This window comes from Apteryx mantelli, chromosome 5, assembly GCF_036417845.1.
Source record: "Apteryx mantelli isolate bAptMan1 chromosome 5, bAptMan1.hap1, whole genome shotgun sequence".
NCBI lineage: Eukaryota > Metazoa > Chordata > Aves > Apterygiformes > Apterygidae > Apteryx > Apteryx mantelli.
The window spans coordinates 7379479-7402950 of record NC_089982.1 but is presented as its reverse complement, the minus strand read 5'-3'; the positions used below and the strand labels follow the sequence as shown (position 1 = coordinate 7402950).

At 39.3% G+C, this 23472-nt stretch overlaps 1 protein-coding gene and 1 long non-coding RNA gene across 4 annotated transcripts; one reads left to right on the top strand and one right to left on the bottom strand.

Moving 5' to 3' along the window:
• Positions 1–3810: 3810 nt before the first annotated feature.
• Positions 3811–22457, bottom strand: KLHL8 (kelch like family member 8). 3 transcript variants are annotated; one of them, XM_013957404.2, is made up of 9 exons: positions 22251–22457; positions 14100–14648; positions 10873–11059; positions 10053–10196; positions 9104–9215; positions 8174–8342; positions 7390–7549; positions 6010–6211; positions 3811–5481 (listed from the first exon to the last, which is right to left on the bottom strand). In XM_013957404.2, the coding sequence occupies exons 1-9, from the start codon at positions 22455–22457 to the stop codon at positions 5358–5360; spliced, it is 1854 nt and encodes a 617-aa protein (XP_013812858.2). In that variant the 3' UTR covers positions 3811–5357. The 3 variants fall into 3 exon arrangements, with proteins under 3 accessions (XP_013812858.2, XP_013812859.1, XP_067153512.1); XM_013957405.2 differs by having other exon boundaries at positions 14100–14569; positions 22251–22322; XM_067297411.1 differs by lacking the exon at positions 6010–6211.
• Positions 5428–14281, top strand: LOC106496669 (uncharacterized). Its single transcript, XR_001294655.2, has 4 exons — positions 5428–5512; positions 9566–9664; positions 12024–12142; positions 14202–14281. It is a non-coding gene; the product is annotated as an uncharacterized lncRNA (long non-coding RNA).
• Positions 22458–23472: the final 1015 nt, after the last annotated feature.

The window sequence follows — 23472 nt, the reverse complement described above, 5'->3', positions numbered from 1 at the left end:
GGGGAGGAAACAGCAGGTATTTATTTGTGGGGGCTCTTTGCTCAAAGCGATTGCGCATGACAACCCCTGCAGACCCTTTTGACCAGACAAGTCTGATGACAGAAATTATATAGCTGCCTGTTGACTTTTTTTTATACTTGAGCAGCTTTAAAACGAAACTGTCTGGAAGCCAAAGAATTGCTCTAAATTGCCATGAAGTGACAGCAGCACCAAACTTGTTGACAGGGCCAGGAAAGAATTAAAAATAAAAGTTTAATCTCCTGGCCAAGGGTGCTGTATTTTCTGCCAGTTCCAGTTGAGAGAACATGCAAAGGTTCAGAAAACATACAGATGTGGTAAAAGCAGCCAGCAAAAAAATAAAGTAGAGCATCTAGAATAAAGTACTTAGATTTGCAAAACTGAACACCCCAGCGAGAGGATGTTGAAAATAGCTTTAAAAGGAATTTCAGCCTAGATGAAGGTAGAAAGTCACATTTAAGTGTGAGAGTAATCTGGAGTTACTCACCTTGCAGGCATTGGTTCTGAGTAAGCTTGAACAGGTTAATTGGCTGAGTTTTTATTGCCTGATGAGGACTTGTTTGTAAAATGTGTCTGAGTGTCATTTCATGCTGGAACAGTGGTCACAAGCTTTTATCGCAGTGAACGTGCAGTAGGAGCCTCAGCAGAGAGAGCAGACACTCACCAAGCAAGGTAAACACAACCACACACGTTTCTCTGTGCAGCTCAGGGCAGTTGTGTCATGATGGAGCTTTTGGAAAGCTGTGTGATCGGTGTTGTATCTGAACGTTGACTTTTATCTGTAGCAAACCTTTATTTACTCCAGACTTTCTCTGAGTTAGTGAAGGACTGTCTCTCATTCTTCTTCTGCGTTTGCCATTTGTAAACATCTTTGCCTGTTGACATGATTTTTCTCAAGCAGCTCATTTCCAACTCCCGGAAGAATCACTCCAGAAGGAAAACGTTGGTGCAGGTGGAGGTAGTACACAAAGCATGCAGTCAGGACGCAGGAGAACAATCTGATTTTAGGTAAGCACACCCAAAAGTTGTGAATAGCAAAGTAGGCCCATAAAAGTCACTAGGATTTCGATACCTTTTACTACTTGACTTTCTGCATTTCTGATGCTGGAACTTGCATGAAGTCGGAGTGAGTCCAGGCGAAGAGGCTGGTCAGCCTGAGTGTGGGTTTCATAATCTGCTGCCAGTAACACTGGCGGCAATTGCACTTTTGTGTATTTAGCTACCTCCCTGCTGCTCCAAAAAAAAATAGAAATGTGTTACCAGATTATGAACATAAGAAAATCCGTTAAGATGGATAAATTGGCGTGTTTTGTGCTCTAAATACACATACGTTGCAAGGGCTAACAAAACTGATGCTGGAATAACTGCCCCAAAATCGCACTGCACCTGAAATAAGATTTGACAAGGAGGACACTCAGTCCACTAAACTGTGCGTTAATGATCGTTGTTTCTTGTGCATTTAGGGGGTTTTGAGGGTGTCACATGCAGCTTCCAGGCAGGAGCCTGAGATCTTTGATGGATCGTGTGTTCATATGTTGCTTAAATATGGTGTGGGGGTGCCCAGCTGCCAAAGGGTGGCTGCAGGGCTGCACCTCCCTCTGCTGGTCAGCCACTTCGGTGGAAGCATTTTCTTTCCACTTCTTTTCCAGTATGAGGAAAGTAACTCGTAATCTTTTTTGACAGGATTGGCAGTGAATGTGTATTTTGTACGTTTGAAAAAATCGTACCATATTTTATCCATAAAAACTCTGGAACTCCTGAAAGGATATCATTCAGAAAATTGAAATAAACAGTAATACATGCAAGATTTTTAGGTATCAGGCAATTATGGAGTGTCCGGAAAAGACCCAAGTAAAATCAGAAATTACTACTTTATTATAGCACTCAGCTGCAGAAACCTAACTTAAAAGGAAAACTTTGTCTACATGCTAATCTTCTGTATGTAAAAAAGTGCTTAGACTAAAGTGTGCTGGAGGCAGACCAGCATGTTGGTGTGTGGCAGCGCACGGGAGGCGAGGGACATTTGGAAGGTGCAGGCTGAGGCCTCGCCTGGGAGCGCTGCCAGGGGTGCAGGGGCCTGTACTGGCAGCTGGACCCCCACGCTACAGGCTGGAAGCTTTGATGTGAATGACTATAAGTGTGCATTGCTTTATTTTTCCAAAAAGATAGTTTCCTTGTGTTTAGCCAGATGTAGTACAAGGATGTACACTAGACAGATTTATAATTTTTATGGGTGAGGTCAAAGCTTTTAGACGCAGAAACACTAACAAAAGCAGTAAAAATTCCAAATTGAGACTCAGCAAGAATCATGCTTACTGTTTACATGGAATGAGTTCACCACCCCAAATGTTTGAAGAATTGCTACCACAAATCAAAGGTCTAATTTTAAAATAGAATATGTGGTAGGAATTAGGGACTGCTACCAGTAGAGGGCTGCCTCATCACTAAAAGCCACAGTGGACCTACTCTGTTGTCTTAGACTTGGATTACATTTTCTTGATCAATTTTGCATTGTCCTTTTGTCCCTACTGGAAGAAAGAAAACTGGAGTGGAGTTTTTTTGGTCTTAAATCACTGCAGCTTTATATGGGGGTAAGTTATTGCATTTTGTTATTGCAGTAGTCCCATTAAAAAAAAATTCTGTGTCAATTTGAGACTGCTCTCACATTTTCAGCAACAGCATTTCTGAAACCAGTTTTGCACAAAATACCTGTAATTCCAGTACCAGCTAAAATTCGGAATGTAAACACCGCTTTATCAGAAACAGGTCTGTTCCTCTCCTACTTTTCTTCAGTCTCCCTACTAGCTGCTAACAACGTGCCTCCAAAAGCCTGAACACAAATGTTGTTTGAGGAGGGGAGAAAACTGAAATATTACTGTCTTACTATCGTGTTTAGTCTGTGCATTAGTGAGGTGGTGTTCACACTCCACAGCTAGTAGTACCATTTGACTTTACACTTACAGGTTGACAGCTGTGTTCCCATCCAGTACAGTGTCTTGGTGCATTTGCTATAACCTTATTTCCCTGCTGACCACACGCATCTTCCTTTGGTGCCTTAAAGGGGCACTGATGTTGGTGCGCTCCAGTTGTGGTGTAAGGAGTTCACAGGTGGAGCCCAAGGGCAGTAGCACTTTCCCACAAAGAAGAGGGATATGTGGGCTGGAAAACAGCAGTGCTGGGCTACTTCGTTTCATGGGCAGTGGTACTTTAAGTTTCTTCACTAGGAGGAGAGCTGTAGAAGAGAACCTGCTTTGTTTTAGAGAGGGAATCTACACCTCTTCCACTCCTTCTAGCCAGAAGTATCATGGGGTTGTACAGGCTGCCTTCAACACTGGGAAAGGCAAAAGCTGGGAAGAGGCTTAACGGAAGCAGACAGCAGTGACACGCCATACCTCCTGTGCACAGCAGCTATCGCTGTCCTCGGGTATGTCTACTCCACCACTGAGTGCTCTGGTCTCACCACTGCCTCCAGCTTGAGGGGGCTGGTCAGCAGTGGCTTAGGGCTTGTTGCCCCTTGCTTCGTTAGGCCCTACAGAAGGTCCCACCTTATGCCCAGGGCATTCTGGCAAAACCACAGCAGGAGCAGTGCCATCCTAGCAAACCCTTCTTCACTCACTGGTTGAGATAGGGTGCGGGGTTGTAAACAGAGTGCACAAAAACTTCTGACCCATGGCTCTAACACAGGATTTTCCCTGCTGACAAAGGCTTCCTGTCCAGAACTATAGCCAGCAGAAACCAAGAAATGCTCCCGTTAATGTTGCCTACAGTAGCATGCTCCAGTCACACAAGGTGCCTTGAAATACAAATGTTTTATTGCAGTGTTCCATTATTTACAGTACCGTTCATTCATTTTGTCCCTGGGTGCCACCAGCATGCAAGCAACTGGAAACAGAAAAGCTAGATGATGGTAATGCAATAGTAAAACATTGCTGTGCTGTATGCTGGTACAGTCACAGCTCTTCCCTGGTACTGAATGCAAAGAAGTTTTTTGCACTATCTCCAGTCACTTGGAAAACACTGTAATGTGAAACTTTGGTCACAGAAGATTCTTGGTCAGTTGTTGGTCTGTTCAAGGAGATTGATTCAGGAATAGTAATCTGTAGTCTTTCTAGCAGGACTTGCTCTTGAATTCAGGGTTTCATGTTAAGTTTTGGGTTTAATTTTTAATGTAAGTACTGTTTTGTTTCCAGTGCTTTTTGCTGCAGATTCTCTTTGGTTTATATAAGTTTTCAGTCATTTAAGTGTTTTGGGGATGGATTCTTTCTGTCTGAACTGTTTTTAAAAAAAAAAAAAAAAAAAAGGGGGAAAAAAAGCCAGTGCCCTACTGTTATCACTGCATTGCTGCTAGATACGGAAACTGGACATGTAAGCTCCTAGAGTTGCATTTAAAGGTGATTTTTATTTGGTCATAACAGAATACTGCAACTTCTATGATGTGTTGCTACTTCATATAAAAATGGTATTAGCAGACCAGAGACCGCTGAACTCTGTACTTTGTCACACTATTATCTAAAAGTAGGACAAATTGCACTGTATTACAAATTATACTTCAGGAATGATATCTCAACAGAAACTTCCCTTTTGGAGGGAGTCATTACTATACGTTTTATTGAAGATAGAAGAATTCCAGTATTCCAGTGGTTAAGTCCCACAAACAGGTCAAGTATCTTTTCAGCTTTGCAACAAGTGAGAAAGTACTTAAAAGACAACTTCAGACTGTCTTCAGTCTGAAGAAAGTTTCCACTGCAGCCAGCAGCAGCTGTGGACACTCAGTCCCTTGGGAGGTGAGCAGTTAACCTCTCTGCTCTGGTTAGCTTAGTATGAAACAGGGATGTTGTTACCTTCTAAAACTTGAAAGGCTTTGTGTTTCAAAGCTCTTCTAGAACTAGAAAATGTTTAAGACTACATTTCTGAAAAATAAGTTACATTTAAATGGCACACCAGTCCTTCAGAAAACATTTAGCAGGGCTGCTGGGTAAGGCTCAGCAGTACTGACTGCTGCTCTCTTCTCACCCAGTGCCTGGTTTACAATTCAATAATGAGTCCCTGCAACAGCTGCCTGAAATGATTTTGAAATTCCAACCTCTTAAAAATGGAGTAAGTACAACTCTGGTGGGTTTTTTCCTGTAAGACAGACTTCTATTCCGTGTTTCCACAGGCTTTTCTGTCTCTCAGTTGTCAGAACTCCACCAAAACCTTAATGTTGCAGTAAGCAACATTTTCACAAAGAAAATGCTTCGTGTTTATTTCATAACCTACCATACAAAACACTGTGTTTAAAAAGCTCTGCAGTGCCTCCCTACTGTTATTCCTCTGGAATTTGGAGGAGGCGGCAGAGTTCACATGCAGTCAACGACATTGCTGGATCCTTGGCCCACATCACGGATCTGGCTGCTGAGACAGGAGCACACGGCCACGCCTGCCCCTGCCCTGCAGTGTGACACAGAGCCGACGAGTTCCCACCTAAAGAAGACGGTGAAGGAAAAAGAGAAAAGTAAGTTCTCGCCCTTTCTGAACAGCTTAAAGTATTTCTTTCCTGTGGCTGAAACACTACTGTACAGGCTCACTGTTTCCTCTGAACAGAAATACACCCCACTAGTTTATTCTCACTGTTTCTCTGGTAAGTTGATTGTTTAGTGCAAAATCAGACTGAAACAACCACAAGAATTTAGATTCTTATTGAATGAAGGGAAGAAGACAAGGGATGGACAGGAAAAGAAGGACAGAAAGTAAGTGAATGCTTAAAAACAGAGAAAAGAAGGATTAGAAAGTATTCATCTTTTAAAATCGTACTTATGCCATGCTTAAATATTTACAAGAAAAACCCAGTGGCGTGAGCAGTACTCCCACATCCCTAGAGTCATGAATATTAGTCGATTATTGCCAGGAAACAACAAATATGCTCCTCCTGCACACTATTCCCATTATGTTGTGCTTTCAGATAGGCAGATATCATTGTTTTATTACGCCAAATGAAAAATTTTAAATTACCTATTCACTATGGGATCAAATGCTTCCACTGTATTCAGGTATGCGTTGCCATTATGACCTCCAACTGCAAAAATTTTACCCATCAGCGTTGCTATGCCAACTCCACCCCTTGGAGTTGTAAGCTCTGCTACATACTCCCATTTGTTACTGCGCGGGTCAAACCGCTCCACAGAGCTCAGTGGAGAGTTGTCATCAAAACCACCTGCAAAGAATCATCATATATTGGTATTTAGCCACTTTTAGTGGTGGTGATATCCAGGATGCACATTATGTGGGTATTCTCTGCATTCAGTGGGCTGGTGTCCAGGGCTATGTTTTTATATGAATCTTTTAAAAGCTCCTAAAAAAAAATTAATGTAACAGCTCTCAGTCCTGTCCGAGTATGATAACTTCAAGGGAAGATTCACCTAGCAGAGTGACAATTTTCTTCTTCACCCCGCTTTACAAGGAGTATTTGTATTATTTGCTCCTTGAGTTCATACTATATTTAGTTTTAATGAAGTCACTGCTAATTTGGAATTAAAAAAAAAGAAAAAGAAAAGTAAGACCAGCAAAAGTACGGTCTTGATTTTATTTTGGCTGAAGCAAAACTGGCTCTTGCACCGTTTTCAAAATGAAGTAGTGCTGAAAACTTTAACAGGAAAAAGAAACCCTCAAGTAAGATAGGCTTCAGTGAAACATCCTACTTGGTGGGGCAGATGTAAAAGGAACAGACATCTAACTCAGAAAAATCCTATGTTCTTGTTTTAATCATTTAACTTAATACACAAGACATTAGTTTGACTGCTGTAGCTTACTCAGCTGAACTAATGATGTGCTGACCACCATTATGACGAGTGCAATTAGGGAAGTACAGTCATATGTCAAACTTGATAGCAAAGAAAGCACGTGCATAGCCTGCTCCCTGTAATCATCACTCTGACAGACAGCTTCTTCCCTCAGGAAAGCGGGTAAATGCAATACACAGCTGGGGTACAATAAGGCAGGCTTTGGTCAACAGGCAGTGGAGTGAGTGTAATCACTCTGCCAGAAAGCTAATGATGTCTACACTCAGAATAGAACTGAATGCTTTAAAAGTACGTGGATTTATGAATAACTTTCGTAATAAGGAAACTAGTGATTAGTGAGTAGTCTCATGAGGATTTTCCATGTAGACATCTTGTTCTCGACAGCATAGCGCTCCTGAAATGTGAAATACAAACTTCTTTTTATGTCCTCACTATTATATCTGTAGGTGTGCCCTGGTTGTGCTTACTTTCTTCTCCCATCCAAGAACACAAAGTGCAGGTCAGGTCTATCTGTTCCCTTTAGCAACAACAACCTATTCCAAACTAAAGTGCTTGCCAGAAACAGCATACAAAATGCCACATTTCTACTCACCGACAACGTACAAGCAGCCGTGGAGCTCACTAACACCATTGCCAGCTCTTCGCTGACCCATCTCTTTCACTTCTATCCATTTATCCAAATGGGGATCATATTTTTCCACGCTGGAAAGAGATGCTACACCATCATTACCACCCACAGCATAAACATGGTTCTGAAAAAAAGTTATTTAGAGAAAAATTATATTGATGCATATATATATATATAATATATATATATGCATGTAGCTTTTCATAAGGAATGTTAAAATTTGAAGAAAGTTTGCCTGATGTATCCATACTGTCCTGTTTAAGTATTCTGACAATAGACCAATTTTAACAGCTTGCAAATGCTATTTCTAGTAAAGCAAGTGAAAAAATTGTATAGTGTTCCAGATACTTTGCAGAGCATACATGACAACACAAGGATTAAAGTAGTGATGGATGCAGTACATTAAACATAGTAACCATGATGAACCAGTCTTTCGAATGAGACCAGAAGCATTAGTTTCCCTCTCCCCTCTTATGCTAGTGTAATTAAAGGTGTCTTGATGACAAGCTTGCTCACAGTATCTGAAATATGGTTAAAACAGGGAGCACAGTTCAATGTGATAAAGGCTCTAAATATCCTTATTTTTTGCACAGTTCCATAGAATTTTGATGGCCAGAAATGATCAGACCCACCAACTGTATTTTATTCAAAATCCTGCTGTTTTGCCTTGTAAGATGAATTTAAAAAGTAGTCCTAGAGGTAGGTTCCTCACAGTTCATCCCTTACTTGGGAGAAAACAGTAACTTACCACAAGGGCTACAGAGCCAACTCCTCCTCTGGGAGTGTTCATTGGGGCTATTCCACTCCATCGGTCGGATTCAATGTCGTATCTTTCCACATCGCTGAAGCACGTGTTGTCATCTAAACCTCCTATTGCATAAATGGGACCACCGAGGGAGGCAAGAGCAATTCCTCTCCTAATAAAATCGTAGGATCAATACTTCAATATGAATCCTTAAGGGAGTAGGAAAGATGCATCAAGTGCAACTTTACTTGACTGGCAACGGTTTCAAAGTATGGGAAAAAAGTAAGGAAAACCTAAAAGCAAATGATGTTTAGAATAAACAATGATCAATAACTGTCAAGCGAACAGAAGCTCAGCACTTGCGGGCTCTCTGCATGCCTGACAGTCTTGCAGCGTTATGCAGAATGTCTCTTATAAACTCACAGCCTCCCGTTAGGGGGCTCTCGTGTTACCTTAACATCACCTCAGCTTTTTCCAGCCACTTCTATGTTGTTGTTGTGATCCAAAACTAGTAGAGAGGACTGTTGCGGCTAGACTTTTTTTAGACTGAGAAAAAGATGAGGGACCTGTAAAATGCCATGGGATACTGTTTTGACTGAAGGTCATCAAAGGCCCAAGCCTGTCTGTGTTATTTGAGCATTCGATTCCTCTACCTCAGTCCTGAATTTTATGCCTCCTGTCTGTCTTTGTTGTATCTGATGGAGATAAACCTGCTGATTTTAACTGTGTTAATGTAACTGCTGCTAGTAAATAAGAGAATGTGTTAGCATTTAAACACCAAAATAGAAAAAAAAATCCTAAAAGTAGCTGAGTTTGGGAACCCAACTAAGGCCTAAGATAGACGTGAGAATGTTTTCCAGCATCAACAATAAATGATAGAGCAAGGACTGGGACTTAAATTTTTTGTCCCATGTTGGATCCTAAGACACGTACCTCTTTGTGTTCATTGATGCCTTCATCATCCACTTGTTTGTGAGAGGATCAAATACTTCCATGCTTCCTAAGTGTTCATTTCCATCATGTCCACCTACTGCATAGACTTTACCTGAAATGCGTACACGTATTTAGATACAGGGATTGCTTGGCAACATTTCAGTTTTCATTTATATAATATCCCTGCCTACATGGAGAAATAAGCTCAAGTAAACATTGAAGTTTTGAAGTTTTTCAGTATCAAGTTCTTAAAAAGTTAGGACTTCCTATTTTTATATGCTGTACTCAGCCAAAGATCTGTTTTAACATGGACTGCTATACAAATCTTGAAATATGTATACAGGAAACCTTCATATACCTTATTAGAGTATTGCAGTTCAGATCAGTTTTGAACATTTACACAGATATATCAGTCTCTCCAGATTTTCTAAGGTAAAAAAAAAAATCTTTGTTCTGCTGTAGCACAGAGGCCACCATGTATGAGGAAGAGTTGAGCCATGGATGCTAAGCTGCTCGGACTGCACGGACCTGGTTTCAGAAGTTGGAGTCCCAAAAATAAAGGTAGGTCTGCTCTTAGAAGAGTTATACTCTTAGTGACTTGCCTAACAGAGAAAAGCCTGTATGGACTTAACTCTGAAGGAAGCTAGTATGAGTATTAACAAAGTCTGGGTTACTATCCTGAATAACAACATTTCTTTAAAAATGGATAGGTAAATGTTAAATCACCTAATAAGCTAGCAGCAGGCTATATACAGCATTAATGTCTTTTCAATAACCATACTCTCATATTGTTACAAAAGTAATAACCTCTTCACGGGGAAGGAGCTGTACAAAATCAAAGGATATCCACCAGTTAAGCCATTACAAGACAGATTAATTTACTAAAAGCACCAATTCCAGCAAAAGGAGCAAAAAAGTGCCTTTTGAGCAGGGCCGTTTTGTTACTGACCTCCCACAGAGATCACACCCACATGTCTTCTCCTGCTGTTCATTTCAGGGCCGAAGAACCAGTTGTTCTTACTTATAGAGTAACATTCAATGCTGCGAAATGGGTCACCTGATCCACCTCTACCACCAACACAGAATAGCACACCTGAAGAAGACAAAAGAGGTTTCTAGAGAACTAGTAGGAAAACATGGGGTTAAATTTGTCTAGCAGAGTGGATCAAAAACTATACAGTTTGAGATAGGTCACATCTCCCTCCAAGGGGCACATTCACTGTCCTGCATTTTGGACCCTGGGTTTTGGCCTTCATTTGGCATGCTGTTCTGGCAATTAACTATCAATATCCTTGCAAAAGTAACATATATTTTAAATATGCTTTTTGTCATTTTCTTAGGGAGACAACTGTATTGTTTGTTAAATATAACTAAACGTAAAAAACAGGATTTGCAGTCTTACGTGCATCACTTGGTTTGGGTTAGCCAAAGAGTTTAAAAGTTAGCTCAACCTTCTCATATGGGAAAAAAAAGTGTTCATTATTTTCTGTATAGTTTCAAGCATACTGCCTACACGTAACTTAAAAGTTCTAGCTTGAATACAGATACAGCTGATCAGGATAAATAAGTACTGTTCCAAACAAAGACTTTAAAATTCTGCTAAGAAAATGCAGCGCACAACCTAATCACCAGAGGGGTACACAACGGCTCTTCCAGTTGTGCATGAAGTCATTAACAACCATTTATACCAAGCTAACTAACCCTAAACAGATGAGCTGCCCTTTTTCCACACCACTCGATACTGGATAATCAGACACACATTTAATTACCAGCAGTCTGCTTCCTTGGTGTTGTGCGAATGGAGTATTCAAAGTCTGGCACTGCCCTGCTGCTCAGGTGAAGGTGGTAGTTTCTTGCTTCATCCAGCAAATCCCTACATTTTAGATTCTGCTTGACAATCTCTTCCTTTGCCACAACACCCATAAGGAAACAAATGGGCAACAGAGGCAGTCGTACCTGACAGAAATGAACACAGTTGGAATGACTGGCTAAACTGACTGCATCTAACTATTAACAGTGATGTATACATACCAGACTGCAACCTCGGAGCCAAACATCAGCCCCACGCTCTTCAATAAAGAGTAACTATGTTCCAGTTTGCTTTCATGTTTTTCTTCAAGAGTAACGCTGGCATGAACAGTTCCTTCTAGTGACAAACTCTTGCTATAACCATTTGCATAAAGCAGCACTGGGAGAACTGTCACTTTGTCCAGGCTGAGCGCAGGCAAGAAGACTGCAGCTGCCTGCGCTGGCATGGCCTTAGCTGCAACACCAGCGGGCACATCAAGCGCTGCATGGTATTTCTTCCAGACATGATACAGGCAGCGGCTGTAATTTTACTGGAATAGCCTATTCTGGATTAGTCTGTTAAGGATATGAATTTTTATCTCATTTATATGCCAGCATAAGAGGACTTTTGTTAGAATAATTCACTTCATTTGAGTGGCAAGTAAAAACTGATACACTCTGTCAGCGTGAACTAAGGGCATATTAAGAAAGTAGCGCTAGCACAGTAACACCCTTCTCTAGTGTGGACTTGGCCTGACAGCCTGCAGGATAAGAAAAAGGTTGGGAGCCAATTATTAAAGTCACCGGAGAACATAGGGCAGACCAGGCAGCAGAGAAGACTAACGAAAATTATAATGCAGTGTAGTTCACTCAAATTAGACTATGAAATCTTCTTGTCAGATTAACATCAGAATATAACAAGAGCAGGTCCAAGATCATTAAACAGATTAATATTAAAAGTAGTCTCATGAGGCAGAGAAACAGCTGATGGGAGCTAAGAGGACATGAGTGTACTGGCAGAGGTCTGTGGGTATTGTGAAAATTTTTTTTACTGCACTAACAGACTTCAGTTTTTCCATTAGCCTTCATTACTAAGATGTTTCTTTCCCAAATCCTTCCTGTGTTTCCCCAGAAAACCTGGTGATCAAGCTCAAGAACGGTGAGGCTCTGCATGGGATGGGACACTTCTACCCAGCCACCAGCAGTCAGTGCCTGCAGTAATCCCCAGGGACAAGGCAGGTCTGAAATAAGGTGAGCTTCTGAAATACTCCCTTGAAATCTCCTCCTCCCCACAGTAGAAGATTTTTGCAAATCTTTCACTTGCCTTTGTGAGAAAAACCATGAGGAATATGAAGTAAAAGCACATTGCGGTGACAAAAGGAAGGCCAAAAGGTGGGACTTGCCTGACTTTCAAATAGTAGTTGGCTTGGGCCAACGCTGTCAAGGAGTTTCCCAGTTAGATCAGCAATAGAGAAGTAGTAGTCCAGTGTCTTAGATGTTTCTCCAGGCAGTAGGATGGTATTGTTATGCTGATGACAAGTGTCCCTACCTTCAAGTCAGCAGGAGTCTCTTTCAGTTCTTCCTTACCCCCTTGCTCCAAACCCCTTTCTTCCTTTACTTAGGCTCTTGCTCATTTTAGGCTGCTTCAAAGCATCACCAATAGCCCTGCTAGTAGACTCATGAGGCTAATGATGCACTAAGAACTCAAGGCTGACTAAAGTTCAGAATCTAGTTATGACAAAGTTAACCCATAAGTCTGATTATGATGTGGGTAGCTTAGATTTTTAACAACAGAATCCCAATCTTGTTTTCAGCTAGCAACAATGTCCAATGCCACTGAAAACTCCATATACTTCTTGGCAAATAACCCATATTTAGAGTAAGGGTTTACTTTTTCATTGCTTTGTTCCAGACTTAGTTTCCATGAATAGGATAAAGCTGTTACCTTCATTCCTAACATAACGGACCATAAAAAATATATATATATTTCTTAAAAAAAAAAAAAAAGGCTCAAATTAACATTACCCTTAAATTTTATTAGTTGTATACTATAAATATGTGCAAGTATACAACAATTTCATAATAGTCTAGAGGAAATGGAAGCTTTTTGGGAGCCAGTTCACAAAGAGTTGTGATCTTTCATCAGGAAAAGTGAAAAATGATACAAGACAATGAAACCCTCATGTTAGTGGACTTCTCTGTACTTACATAATGCAAATATTAGCAATTCTGTTGAAGTGCAAAACTTTGTGAAGCAAAATATATAATTTGGTGACAACTGAAAGAGCACAGGTGTTCCTTCCTGCTAAGATATATATTGCATTTTCTAGCAGATGGGAACTGCTCCTCCACTCAAGTGCAGACTCTCCATACCTGTCTCAAATACTGTATTTTAAACTTCCATTAACAGCATGTATGGAGCTTGCATAACTGAAGTATATAATATTTTGACAAGAGAATGTTCTGAAGGATGTTTAAATAGCTTCAGTTGAGTGACCCTTTTGATGCATTTATAAATTTCTTTCAGAAAAAATGGACTCATTAAGAGTCTAGAGGTTTAAACTGAAAACTCATTTTGTGGATCCTGCAGGTAATGAGTAGTTTGATGGTTTTCCTAGTCTAGTGAGCATTAAAGGGTCTGGCTCAATTTTCTTAGTCCATTGATACAGGTACAAAATCTTGGTCTTCTGTTAATTATATATACACAAAATATTCTAGAAGCAGCACAGCTTGGTGACACATCTTCCCTTTATAGTGTTTTACTTTCCTAGCTGTGTAACAGAACTTCTAAATAGCTATGCTTTGCTTTGTTAAGTACAAATACTTACCAACAAAGGAAGTCAGCATTTCAGACTGTAGTAGTATCCAAACATGTGAAGTGATGGCTTTATGTTCTCCACTTCACTGTGTATAAATCTAGAAAGTTTCTGCTCTGGCACAGATAAAGCTTTTTGTTGGCTCCTAACCCCCCTCCACCCCCCCCCACATTAGCATAAAGTGAGCACTCTTCTCTTTATAGAACCTGGAGAAAATGACTTTGTCCTGATATTCAGGTCTAACCTGCTTCCACTCTCAACTAACAGCTATGAATAACAGATGAAGCACCAACTGGTAAGAACATCTTTCTTAAAAGCCACCTAACTGAAAACAGTTGATAGAGAAGTAAACCAGTGATGGGCCAAGCACCCAATGCCTCAGTCTACCCTACCTGAGCAAGTATTTCATCCAGCCACATAGCATGATGCTGTGGATTGGCCAGAAGCCACTTGATAGCAGCATTGTAAACTTGCTTTTCATTTTCTATATTCAGATCACTGGAAGACAAGAGTTTATGGAGGTGCTGCGGTGACACGCTCACAAAGTCTTCACATTCCACCACTTCGGCAAAATGTTCGCAAGCATATTGATCAGCCATGTCCATCAAGTCAATGCGGTTGTGACTCTCTGCAAATGCCCTGACCGCCAGGCAGTTGGAGGGATGGAAGTGTAGCTTCATGTATTCACAGCAAGCTTTTGCTACAAGCTCCACCTGAAGAATGCAAGCAGCATACAAGAGAGGCTGGACATTATCCACAGTCAGAGTAAGTCGGGAGGAGTACACAAACTTCACTAGATCTTCTATTGCGTCACCATCAAAGTCCCTGATCTCAATCAACGTCTGCTTGGCTTCGGCCATTTCTGAAAGAAACATGGCTCTGAAATAAGGTATAACACAAGCTAGCACCAGTTTGTGGCAGGAGATAAGCTTTGAACCAACCTGCAAAAAAAAAGAAAAGAAAAGAAAAAAAGGACTATTTTACTGAAATGTTAGCTTAAAGAAAATATCTAAAACTATAATACAAAAGACAGTTAACCTGAAATGGGAATTCTGGACTCAATATGCAGTGAGCTGCTTTATTTTATTGAAACAAATGAACTCCATTTGCCCCATATTTCTGTCATTAGATCAATGTATCCCAGGCAAATTTTGGTTTTAACTTGTCTGCTAGAATCAGGTAAGGCTGTAACATGAAAAGTCAGTATCATTAACTTCCCCCCCCCCCCCCAAGAGCCTGTTCCCATTTTTTAAAATGAAACTTTCTTAAGAACCTTTGATCCATGCCTTAGAAGACAGGAGGAGACTGCTAGGCAGTTGTTTGTTTTACATTTATACAGAGACTTGAAGGGAAAAAAATTGTAAAGTGACAACTTTAGACTATTTAATTTAAAAATCTGCATTTTACTGTTGTTTTAGGAACTGATAATTCCATTTACAGAAGCAAAATCCTGTAAAACCACAGCAATAAAAGCATTTAGACAAAAGCACAGAGATTATTAAAAATTACCCTTCAGGCACAGCTTTACCAAGAGTGTATTCACCCTGAGGTCAGCTCCCTTTTCAGCCAGCACTGTGTTTCCACATGGTCTTTGGAAGTAGAATTATTGGTGATAAGCATACCAAGGAGACTGAAACTTGTTCCATTTCTTTATAGCATGCCTATGTTAAAAATTCCATCTTTATTCCTGAATAAATCACAGTCATGCTAAGTATGTGGAAAACAAAACAAAAGAGTTGAGCTTTTCATTTTATCAGAAGTCAAGAAAGGGACTTCTGTACAAAATGTGCAGATGTAACAGGAGAAAAATCTTACTGTGTTTGGGGTTTTTTTGGTTTTGTTCTTTTTTTCTTTTAATAGAAGCAATCTTTTTAAAACAAGAATACTGACAAATTTATTAGACCTGCAAAGTTTCTTGGCCCAGACCTTCCCTTGTGCAAGAGAAAAAGTGGTATCACGAAGTCACATATGTAGCATATGCAGGTAAGACACGTAATAGTTGCATCATTTTAGGTAGGACTCAAGTAACCTGGGTTAAAACATCAGTCAGACAGCTTGAGTTGAACTCTAATGCATTTCTTTTAAACCACAATAACAAACTAAAGTCGGCCAGTCCTTGCTAACAATTTTTTTGAGTTTATACACACACAAACACACACTCACTCACTCTAAAGCCTATCTTTTGCACAACCGTGGTATTACCTGAACTTTTTCCATTGACTGGAATTAAACATGATGGCTTAAGGCAAAGAATACAGTTATTCTTCAGTTTTAAAGTTCACCTGCAATTTGGAGCAACTAAGATGAGGGAACAATTTTATACTGAAAATGTTCCACCAACACAAGCAAGCCTTGTAAGAATTGCCCTTGACAAATAGATGTCAAGTCCATCACAAATGCAATGCTCTGTTGTATACAGCCAACGCAATAGTATACAACAGCTTTTATTCAACTCAAAGAATTTCCACTTTGGCTGCAAAGAATAAATCTCTTTTGAGCCAAAAGCAGAATGTCTTTTCCAAAGATAACTTAACTGATTTTCACTGGACAGCTTAATTCCAGGGCAAAAAGTTATTCTGTTATATCTGAATTGAATGTTTTAACTACGTGCAAGATTGTAAGATAGGGAAATGGCATGCTGTTTCCTTAAATGAAGGAACTCCATCCTTTTAAATTAATGAACCATAAAAAAGACATTTACCCACTTAAATAAAGTCATTGTATACACTGAATGCTTTTAACACATTCAAATGCTCTAAAGAGAATGAGGAAGTAATTCACTTAAATAAGCAGTGCTGTTAACATTGCACTTGAGAGCCTTATCAGCTCATTGCTGCTGTAAAAATGTAAGATTTACCAAGAAAAAAGTCATTCTTCGTGTTGTTCATGATTGACACTCTCAGCTAATTGGTCTCTCTTGCTTTCTAAACATTTTCACATGTGTTTTGTAATAATCTGACTAACTTGACTTCCATCTTAAAAATTCACTTTATCTCCCAAGCCATTACTTGTATTCTGCAGCACAGTCTAGCATTGCAACAGGCAAGACAAGGCTACAGGAGTGCTTCATCATTGGTAATGTTGTAGGCTCAAAACATGCATATTCATTCTCTAAGTGTCAGGCAATACATGAAAAAAGCATCCCATAAGAGATACTTTTTGATTGATCTAACATGTAGCATAAATGTCAGCAAAAGTTCTTATATAAATTGACTTGAAAGACTGCCAAAATGTGTCAGGATATGATTTACCAATGCTTATAAGGTACTCCTCATTTGAATTCATAGAAAAAAAATATCCATCATATCTTCCTAAAAAGAAGTTTTAATTTAAATTAACATTCAAGAATCTGATTGTAAGTCTCTAGAGAGACAGCTACTAGAAAGACCAATATATTTTAAACATTAACAAATGGTATCTCCATCATCGTGCAGATTCTTATGCAATGTATTTATCCTCCTTTGGTTGAAAGCTGTTATCCATCATATTTTTACAAGGGACCTTAAATACTGGCCATTGAGAACTGTACAATACCTCTACTCAATAGTGATAAATGTTTCAAAAAGTTGTGGAAAATCTGCCCTCTGAACAGTTTAATTTGTTTAATATTTAAAATTTGTGTCGCCTTAAATTCAATAATGAGGAACTTCTCTGCTGTAAGAGTTGCAGTCAAATTAGCTTCAATGGTGTCCAGCTGGCATATTATTTGACGTAAACAGAATTAACCTAAAAATGCAGGATATACTTAAAGGAAGCTTCTGAAAGTACTTAAAAACCTATCAGAAAAGTTACTGCTCATGCTGCAATGTAGTTTCAACTCTATTCAGTTCAAATGTTAAGTGTTTTGGTTTACTGATAAGCTTACAGTGGAAGGGATTAGCTGTATTAACAGCATATTGGTTTGAGAAATTGTCACTGGTGTAACTAGTCAAGTTCTCTGTAGTCCTGTTCTGATGGTTTTTATTTCCTTATCATCTCTAAACTGAAATGAACAGAGATGTGATCTTAACAGTCTCCTCAGCATTTTAAGCATCTCCCCAGGGCTCAGGGTTAGTGCAGCAGCCAGATCACAACTGAATCAACAGTGCAGTACTTTCCCACCGCTGTCTGAGCATCTGTTGAAGAGTAAATACTTCATACACAAAGTCTAATAGCAAATATAAAATGTGGTGTTGGAAAGTGAACATGTAGCTCATGCTTTTCACCTGTAGCTATAAAGGATAACCAAGAGGCTTTAAAAACGTATCCCAGAAGATAACTGGAATCTAATACTAAAGACTGTCAACAAGCAGGGTGCTGCGACAACACTCCTCAGGAAGTTTTCTTCAGAAGACAGAAATACAAGATGTACCCAGGACAAAGCTTTATGCAGTTCTAAAACTGAAGCATGGTGTTTCTTCTGAAGGTCGTGGCGCCATCTCTGCATCCTCCTCTCAAGCCTGGCTGATTCGCACATGAGGGGTCAATCTTCTGCTCTATTGTAGATTATTAGGCAAAACTGCTGAATCTCACAGCAAGTGACTGAGGGTTTCCCAATTCTACCTAAACAAACTTACTTTTGTGCAAAGCAAAAGGAGTACAGAAGAGGCTGAGGGGGCTTGTGCATGACATTTAGAGACTTGGGGAGGTTAGAGGCTGAGACCTTATACAAGATGGAGCTGCAGAGCTAAGCCAGAGGATAACTGTGCAGAGATAAAATAAGATGGCAAATAATCTTAACAAATGCTTTTAAATGAGATTTGACTAACAGTGAAAATAAATACATTCAGGACAGATACAGCTTAGTTTTTATCTTGTTAAACTGAAAGTTCTCTTTTTCACCCTAGAGAGAAGTTGCTGGATAAAATATTTCATTAGATATCTATACCTTGGCAGGCCTCTCATACTGGTATCAGAAGCTTAAACAGCATCTAAGAGGATTCTGCCTTAAAGAAAAGATCTGTATTTTTCACTTTACAGTTACATTGCATTGTTAATCCTTCTTCCTAACCTTTAAATGTACAGTGTACGTTTCTGGATACAATCCTTCCCACCAAGGAAGATGCTGTTACTGGTAGCCATGCAAATAAATTAACAAGAGACTGTGCTTTGGAAATAAGAAGTAGCTTCTTGCATGCTTTAAAGTTACATTTTTCAAAAAAGAGAAGGTGTACTCTCCACAAATTACCTGAGCTTGATCTTCAATAATAATTGCCACTAATAGCAACAGTGAATCACTGTTTCTGCAACTTAGACTTTTTTCAGTAATAAACATCTTTAAGGCAGAAGCTAGTTATGACTTTACTTCATCTAGCTGTAAGAAATGTCTGCAGAGACCTCCAAGAGATGCTACAGAACCACTATTTATGCTCAGAATATATTTTGTTAAAGATGTATAAGACAGGGGACAGTACTACTGCTCTATGAATAAGTACATCTAATATCAAAAAACTGTTAGTTGGCTAATTCTTTAAAGAAGTTATAAACTTCCTGTATCTTGCTCAAAAATCATCTAGGAATATTGCCTGTAGGTTTAAAGTTTCAGAAAATGTCCTATCAGCTGTGAGGACCTAATTACGGTTAAGAGGCAAAGTTTGTACTGAGATTAAGAAATAGTGAAACAAGGATTAAAACTGAACTTTGGCATGACACACGTCATTAGACAATCATGAAACAATTTCTCCTTTATGCAAGTGTTTCTAATCAGCAAGAAGTCTGCTGCAGCTTAAATTTACCAGTCACAGTTAAAAAGTTAAGCAACACTGCATAATTAGCTCTTTACTTAACATGTGCACTTGCTTTCTGCCAAACAAAAACCCTCCAAGATATTCTTAACTGAAAAAGCATCTGTCTTTGAGCAATTCTGCTACGAAAGGAATATGCCAGAAAATAAAATGCAACCCCCCCCACCCAAAAACAGTTTAAAGAAGAATTTCCTACTGCATAAATTATTGAAGTTCTTCATAATATTAAAACCAGTCAGTTTTAGTCTGTCTACCAGTCTCCTTTTTAAGGCACGTTCTAATCACTAATACTTATTTTTGTTAGAGCAGTGCTTTCTTTCGGCCTTCATCATTTTTCAGTCTGCAGTAACATAAAGGGATGGCAGTTATGAGACAAATTTCCTTGACAGACTGAAATTACATCTTCATTTTCAGATCAAAATGTTATAGTAGGCTGACTTGCAATTACAAAAAAAGTATTATATAGGATAATTGGGAGGGCTTTTTTTTAGCTCCGATTGAAAATACAAAAGTGCCATTCAAATCACTTTTCCCTTTAAAACTGTGTATTATCAGCACAAGTGTAACCTGCTTAGTGAACAGCAAGTTCAGTACAGAAAGCAAGCACACTTTAAAAGAATGTACAGATTAAAAGAGAGGAAAAGATGGAAGGTTCACTGTGAAGTCATTAGATCACTCCAGAAAGAACAAGTCAGAGACCAACCAAATTAGAACAAAACAACCGGGAGAAAAACAGTTGGCACACATCTGCCACTCTCCTACTTCCTAAGGAGCAGTACTGCAGGTGAAATTTCAGATTTTGACTCTTCAGAGCACAGACAGTCTTCCTCCTGCGCTCTCAGGGTTTACTATTGTCACAGTGCCAATACTGCAATTATTAATCGTATTCTGGATCCACACAGATGTTACCAGTTGGTCTGCTATATAAGGTGAAGCTACTAGGCCATTCTTGCCTTTACAGATTTTTATTCAGCCTATCATCCCCCTCTTTAATCTGATCTTTCTTTTGAATTAAGTGGCTACACTATTTTACCCACAACTGCTTAATTTTAAATATCTAGCTTATTGATATCTTGAAATCAGAATTCTCCTCCAGTTGTTTACTGTCACAGAATATACAATCATGTTTTGAAACTCAGTAGTTAAAGGAATAATCAGTTCTGACAATGACTATGTCAAAATCGCTCAATATCATAATTCATGGACAAAGGCAAGAAGTTCAGTCTGGAAGCAATTATTCTCAAAACATGAAAAATGCCTGAGCACTACAGAAAGAAAAGCAAGCCCTCCAGAAAATTCAAGTTCAATATATGGTTACCAGTTACTGAAAATCACTGATTTAGGAAGCCTTAGGACAAGATGTGCATCTCTAGTCTCCGTAGATTATATTCTTCAATTCAGGATTGGCAGTTCAGTCATACAAGATTGGCAGCCAAGTCATACAATGTAATATTCTTAATTTACTGTGCTTCACACAGATAATACAAATGAAAGATAATACAAGCATAACTTACTTATGGAAAGTTGAACTGCAGCCTTAGTAAAGTACATTTTCAAAGCCAAGTTTCCCTAGCAGGAATATACGTTTAGTTATGTTTATAAAATAAGACCTTTTTCTTTTTTGGGAGGAGGGTGGGTGGAAAGGGAGAAGGATGAGAGGGATGATGTTCCCCAGAATGCTTTTTAATATGACAGGCGGCTTCCATTTCATGGCTGTCATGTCAGGGGCAGCAAACTAAAGCACTCAAGTTCAATATTGCCATTCAGCATCCTATGAGCATTAACTCAACTGTCATTAGCCACTTGTGCTATTCTGCTGCACATAGTTTCTGCTCAGATGGTGAAAAGCAATTTCAACATGTAATATTTGTTGTGGGGCAGAGCAGAAAAACATTTCTTGCTTATTCTACTCCTTTTGTCCACAGGTGTGGAAGGGAGAGAAACATGCCTCCTCACAGATACTTCCATTGTCTCCCAGGATCAGGGACAGCAAGCTTATTTAAGGATGCGATGCTCACCAGGAGGCACCATGGGGACACATCTGTCGAGGGTTTTCCTTGTTGATATGCAACAGGAAAGTGGCAGGGAAGCAACTTCTCTCAAGGGCATTTGTTATCTGTTCGTGGTACTGGAACTATGTTTCATCTTTCTCTTATGTAACTGTCTCCTGTAGCATTGCTAAAATGGTTAGCTAAGCACTACTTTATTTTTAGACACTGTTATGGATGTGAAATATAAGTTTCTTGTGATCAGGCTATAAGCAATATACAGCTAAATTACCAAGAATGCATTAAAGCAAGCAGACAAACGAGTAACACTGGTAAGAACGCTGGCAAGTTTCCTCTTTTTCCTTTACTCTTTGATCAGCTGTAGAATGTAATTGTTTGGAAGGGAGGTGTCTTTGATTTTGAGAATCCTGTTTCTCAGAAAGATCTAGCAGAGCAGCACAGAATGCAGAAACAGGGATAAATTTAGGATGAAAGTGTATGAGAAGAAAGAGGATGTGAGGAACTGGAGGTACACAGAGATCCAATAGTAATATATTGAACAACTGTAGGAGCTTGCTTCATAGAAGGCAAGTTGGGTGAGGTCAAAGTCATGTACCTCCTCTCCTGCACTGTCAATATCTTAGAATGTTTACATTTAAGTTGTGAGCTTTCTAAATGAGGAAAAAAACATCACCTCTAGAGATGCCTCCAATCCAATTGGTATTCTATGGCTTCTATACCCCCCCCTCCTGCCAAATCACAGCTATCGACAGCACACTTTTTTGTTAAACACAATAGATTTGGACGGTGAGAACAAGACAATTTATGTCACCTTCAGTGTAACATCGCAGAGCTCTCCAGCTTCAAAGAAGTGAAGGAGAGAGCTGTGAAAATCCTTCCAAGCCTCATTTGCTTCAAATACGAAGACTTCATCTTCGCCATCACTGTTGGAAGACCTAGGTTGCTGCTGCTGCTGCCGCCTTTTTCCCTTTATCAGATGCTGTTTTGCCTGCTCTGGGACCATGGATTCTGAAGCCATTGGCTGTTTCTTCTTTCACAGCGTGAATCTTCAAATACTCCCACGAAGACAAAATCCAGCCCATCAGGAGTCAGTCCAAAAATGCAGTTAAGTTCTTTTCATTTTCCTGTTTATAATATTAAAATAAATGTAGATTAGACATATTAGGTATTACTAGTATCTAACTCTTAAGATTACATGTTCTAAATACTACCTCTAATCTTACTCTGGGGAGTGCGGTTTGGAAGGGGGAAGAGACCCATGAATAAGAATCTTACGCGTATACCTTTAAGAAAACCCATTCTTTATGAACCTGTTGTCCACACTTCTTGAAAAAGATACTAAAGAGAGTAGGCAGGGATGTCTCCTCTAGCACAATCCAACAATTGTGGATGGTAGAGGAGTAAAAGGGGCATGGACCACAGACAGCTAGGCTTGTGTCCTCCCTAAATAGTATCTCTGATTGCCACTGTCAGAGACAGACTATTGATCTGACCCAGACAAGTATGTTTTTAACACATTTACTGCTCATTTTTCCAAGGTCCCTTCAAAAGCTAAATCAATCTGAAAATGTGGTGTTTATTTAGTCAAATGTAAGCAAAATAGAAAAATTAAAATATTCTAATATTTTTTAAACAAGAACTAAGTTTTCTAGAGAGTACTGAAATTTATATTTACAGAAAAGTTCTGAAATTAAAATGATTTCCTTTTATCTAAACAGCTTATTAATCCAACTGATTGATATTTAAAGCATGAAAGTGTGTATCATGCAAAAGTTTGTTCCTGCTTGCTGTCTTTTATTTTAAACCCAAAGTCTACCTAGCTTAGTTTAAGAAGTTTAAGGTGTCTAAGATTTATATAGCTCTGACTAAAGGGAATCTCAGTTACTGTTACCACATCTTCTCCAGGGTTGAAAGACCCATCTGGGATACCACACACAATGGAGAGAGGGCTTTTTCCCCTTCCGTCACTCTCATGTATTTTACTCTTTCTGCTGCTGCAAATTTCAGTTAGGTTAAGTCTGAAGTCCACCTTT

Bases quoted from the DNA above. Each gene is read 5' to 3' on its own strand.
- KLHL8 (XM_013957404.2), bottom strand. From the start codon at position 22,457: ATGGCTTCAGAATCCATGGTCCCAGAGCAGGCAAAACAGCATCTGATA. The intron at 10,197-10,872 runs GTAATTAAATGT...TGTCTTCTTCAG, and splicing joins ACCAAGGAAGCAGACTGCTG to GTGTGCTATTCTGTGTTGGT. The intron at 5,482-6,009 runs GTAATTTAAAAT...CGTCTTCTTTAG, and splicing joins TTTGATCCCATAGTGAATAG to GTGGGAACTCGTCGGCTCTG.